The sequence below is a fragment of the Erythrolamprus reginae genome, chromosome 12, assembly GCF_031021105.1.
Source record: "Erythrolamprus reginae isolate rEryReg1 chromosome 12, rEryReg1.hap1, whole genome shotgun sequence".
Taxonomy (NCBI): domain Eukaryota; kingdom Metazoa; phylum Chordata; class Lepidosauria; order Squamata; family Dipsadidae; genus Erythrolamprus; species Erythrolamprus reginae.
Window position 1 is genome coordinate 29,179,136 of NC_091961.1, and position 4,890 is coordinate 29,184,025.

The 4,890-nt window shown below is 42.0% G+C and overlaps 1 protein-coding gene across 1 annotated transcript in view; it reads right to left on the reverse strand.

Annotated features, from left to right (window-relative positions):
- Positions 1-4,671, reverse strand: part of ATP12A (ATPase H+/K+ transporting non-gastric alpha2 subunit) — a 44,357-nt gene extending 39,686 nt beyond the window's left edge. Inside the window, exons 1-2 of the mRNA XM_070765639.1 lie at positions 4,396-4,671; positions 150-296 (exon numbers count right to left, since the gene is read on the reverse strand). Of these exons, the coding sequence (XP_070621740.1) occupies positions 150-296; positions 4,396-4,404 (156 nt within the window). The 5' untranslated portion in view covers positions 4,405-4,671. The remainder of the gene's footprint in view (positions 1-149; positions 297-4,395) is intronic.
- Positions 4,672-4,890: the final 219 nt, after the last annotated feature.

Genomic DNA, 4,890 nt, shown 5'->3' on the forward strand with positions numbered 1-4,890 from the left:
CTAATCGGTCGCTGGGATTCATGCGGCAGAAGGCGGTCCCGGAGATATTCTGGCCCGATGCCATGAAGGGCTTTATAGGTCATAACCAACACTTTGAATTGTGACCGGAAACTGATCGGCAACCATGCTGATATCCGTGAGTCACTTACCAAATCCAGCTCTTTCTTAAGGTCTTCGGTTTTGCCTTTCTTCTTGTTGCCTTTCAAATCTTTTTTCAAATCCTTTTCGTCTTCGTTGTATCCATCATCCACATCCTTGGTCCCACTTATCTCTATTGAATAGATATCTGGATTTTTCTAAAACATAATTTCAGCAGGAGAGTCAGTTGGACTTATTTTGGTGATGTCACCAGTTTATTTTCATGGGTGCATTAAAAGGACTCCATCTTGCAAGGCAGACCCCCCCCAAAAACTTCTCTTCTGCCTTTACTAACTCACTACTTAGAGACCTGTGTGAAATTCTATAACCAGCAGTGTTCCCTCTAATTTTTTTGGGGGGGTGGGCGGAAAAGTATAGTGTCTGAGCGGCAGTCCCTTCGGGACTGGGCGGCACAAAAATAATAAATGAATGAACGAACGAACGAACAAACAAACAAACAAACAAACAAATTAAAAACCCACCCTGTTTTGCCTCAGATAATTTCAAAATAAAATACTGTACTGTGTGTCTATAACAGTGAGCTCATAATAGGGCAACTCTATCAATATCAAAATGCCACTTAAGTAGTTGAGCTAGTTTCAAACTACATTTTGATTTTCTTTCTCTCTTCCTTACTCCCATTCTTTTTCTTTCTCTTTTCCTTCCTGTCTTTTTTCTATCTGTTTCTCTCTCTTCCTCTCTCTCTCCTTCCCTCTCACTCTTTCCCTCTCGGCTTCTGGGCAGGTTTGGAAAACTCTGAGTTGATGATGATTTTTAAGTGAGCGATTGCTCACTGCTCAGCTTAGAGGGAACTATGCTTAGAGACCTGTGTGGAATTCTATAACCAGTGCACCCCTTTTTGTAACAATCCTGCAAAATTTATCTGGAAATGTATTAGATTAGGTGTCCCTTTGACCCTCATGGTACAACAATTGCATCAATGTGGCCACCACAAACCAAAAACAATACCAGAGCGGATTGCTGAAATATCTGTTTTTACATTTCTTTGCAAACCGGACAAGATCAGCTGAAAACCCAAACAGGGAAGCGAGTGGATTAAAGAAATACAAACTCAACAAACTCAATGAATTGTTTATGTTTTACGGGGAGACAGAGGGGGATAGAGTTCACCGTTTTTATATACATAACTTCCCAGATTGTAATTGATCTATAAAACTGCAATCCACCAGCAAGCGACTAACTCCATTCCTTTCCAGATTCTTTGAGATTTAGATTATTGCATTGCTAGGTAATGGTATGGATCAGTTCCCCAGTTGCATTTCTGGTTGCCATAGTAATAATAATAATAATAATAATAATAATAATAATAATAATAATATATTAGATTTGTATGCCGCCCCTCTCCAAAGACTCAGGGCGTCTCACATCAATAATAATAACAATGTTACAATGGAAACAAATCTATGTATTAAAAAACATCCAAAAAACCCATCATTTAAAAACCATGCAACACACGCATACCATACATAAAATAAAGTAATAATGGGATGCAGTTAAAAGTCCTTTAAAAACCCTTTTGTTTTCATTTTTTTTCAAATAGTCATTCATACCATTTATTTTTATAACAATTGATAGGTCTTTTAATTATTTTTCTCCCTGTGGGTTTTTTTTTAAAAAATAACCCTTGTATACCATTTTTTCCTCTAATTAGTATTACCAGGAGTCCCATACTTTAGCTGAAATATTCGCAAGTGTAATTACTGCTTGAGGATTTTACAGGAAGGAAAACATTTTCAATTATGAGCATTCATTTCTCCTCTGCATCATCTCAAATCCCACATCCTCCTTTTGGGGATTTCCAAAGCACTGCTCCACAAAATTGGACCCGGTTCATCCTTTTCTCCAAACTTAGCAAAAATAAAAAGAGCAATTTAACACTTCTGGAGCAGTGTTTGCCAACCTTGGCCACTTGAAGATATCTGGACTTCAACTCCCAGAATTCCCCAGCCAGCATTCGCTGGCTGGGGAATTCTGGGAGTTGAAGTCCAAATATCTTCCAGTGGCCAAGGTTGGCAAACACTGGTCTAGAGGATAAACTATACGATGAACGATTAAGGGGCCTAAGTAGGTCTAGATTAATAGAAAAGGACTAGGAGTGACATGATATCCTATCTTCCACTACTTGAGAGGTTGCCACTAGGTGGGGGTTGCTACTTACTGCCGCTAGGGGTACAATATGCACACCGCCCCATGTCGCCAGTGTGCCCATGCATGCGCCCATGTGAGACTTTGCTTTTGCTCATGTGCAGGAAACAAAATCTTGCAAGAGGACTTGCGCACGAGCAAGATGTTGACGATTTTTTTTTTGCTTCCATGCATGCAGACAAGCAAAGAAAAAAGTCAAAATCTCATGGGATTTTGTTTCCTGTGTATTTGCAGAAACAAAATCTTGCTTGGGCATGCACGCCGACGACACAGTTGCGCGCGCAGCTCCATTTTCGCTCTGGGTACACAGTGTGGCACGTACCGGCTACTAACTGAATACTGGTTGAGTTAGTACTTTGGAGAATAGGTTGACCCCAAAGGAGACAGGGTCAACCTATTCTGCAAAGTACCTGAGAGCAAGGGAAGAAGCAATGGATGGAAACTTATCAAGGAGAGAACTAACCTAGAACTAAGGAGAAATTTCCTGATAGTGGGGACAATTCATCAGTGGAAGGACTTGCCTCCAGAAGTTTGTGGGTACTTCAACACTGGAGGTATTTTAAGAAGACACTGGACAGTCACATGTCTGAAGTGGTGTGCTTGAGCAGGGGATTCCAAGGTCCCTTCCAGAAGACCTCCATTGTCCCTTCCAACTCTAATTTATTCTCCAACCCGCCATCCCGAAGGAAGGGAAAATAGCAATGGATGGAAATTAAACAAGGAGAAAAACCAACTTAGAACTAAGGAGAAATTTCCCAATGGTGAAAACAACAGAGCAGTGGAAGGACTTGCCTCCAGAAGTTGTGGGTGCTTCAACACTAGAGGTTTCTAACAAGAGATTGGACAATAATTTGACTGAAATGGTAGAGGGTCTCCTGCATGAACGAAAGGTTAGACTAGAAGACCTTCAAGGTCTCCTTCAACTCTTTTGTCTCATGCTGTTTTAGCCTTAAGAGCTACAGAATAGAAGCCTAGAGGTATAGAGCCGGAAAGGACCACAATGACCATCTAATGCAAATATCGGCAATTAGTTAACCCATCATTAGAGATGACTCTCCATCCTCTCCCTAAAAAACTTCCAGAGATACACAACCATCACCAAACGGTTGCCCCACTTATAGGCAGATCTCACCCAATTCAGGAAGCCTAATCTATTGCAGCAATAGAGAAGAAACTCTGTTGCGTATTATGACACCAGCATCTCTGAATTCCTTGGCAATCGATGCTCTCAACCTCTCTGAACTTCTCACCATGCCATGGTCTTCATTTTTAGATGCTTCTTTACATTTCAGCAATCTCAGGGTTGTTCTGAGTTTGCAAGAATGTCAAGTGAATTTTTTTAAAAAAACCCTTAAGAGGAGACATTGATTAAGGTGTCTTTCCTGGTGGATGTTCTTCAGATGACTGCATTCCAAGGAAGGACCATCATGCAGAAGAAGTCTCAGTTTCACAATCTGATTTCTCCAGCCCAATGGCTGAGTTGCAGGCAGTGAGAAAGATCATTTGAGAAGAGATTGGGCAGCCAGTTTGTCTGAAACGACAGCGGCTCTCCTATTTGTGCAGTGGGTTGGTCTAGAAGACCTCCAAGGTCCCTTCCAACCTTGTTACTTCTGCTCAGTTATCATTTACATGAGATCTTGGAGAAAGGATTGTCAGTTACTCTAGATCAGTGGTTCCCAAAGTTGGCAACTTTAAGACTTGTGGACTCCCAGAATTCTCCAGCCAGCTATGCTACGCTATTCTGGCTGGAGAATTCTGGGAGCTGAAGTCCACAAGTCTTAAAGTTGCCAAGTTTGGGAACTACTGCCCTAGATGGTAGATGAGAGAGAGACTCCTCTGCTTCCACCTAATGCTCAGATTGAAAATTTTGCATCCAAATCAGAAGTATTTTATATAGTCTCTCTCTCCCTCCCTCCCTCCCTCCCTCTCTCTTCCAAAAATGTCTTAAGGTTTGCCCCAAAACCAAGCTCCTTAATCCAAATACCCTCTGGGTAAATGTTTGCTGCACAAAAGTTCATACAGGGCATCTTCAAACCTCAGAGAAGCCAACTGTGGATTCTCCATCATTCCCAAATCTCCAATTTTACTCACCTTTCCCATTTTGGGTCTTCCTCTTCCTCAGACCAGGGAAGACGGTGGGAGGACAATGGATTTCTGGAAGGCAGCTCAATCGGTGGCTCGGTGGACCACAAGAGACCTGGCTCAAAATGACCAGAGAAGGTCACTAAATCAGCTAGAACCTAGAAGTTGGGACAGAAGAGTTCTCCAGACGTTGTAACCTCCTAGTAGGTGATCCAAGGTGAGCTGCAGCCCTCTTCAAATTTAGGCATCCTTTAGATGAGGCAGGTTCACCTCCCTGTGCGAAGCATCTGTTACCTGTTGGCCTTTTTATGAAGGTAAGCTAAGCCACGCCTCCTTGCCTTCTTCAACTCATTCCTGACTTTAGTCAACAGTAGGTGGAAGCATACCACAATGACAGGCAACGTCCCAGGTCAAAGCTGCTAATTATACTTTGCAAACTTTGTTCCCTTCTCCGGGCTCCATAAAAGCATTGAGTTTCCTTCACCTTTTCTTCCTGACTCTCAG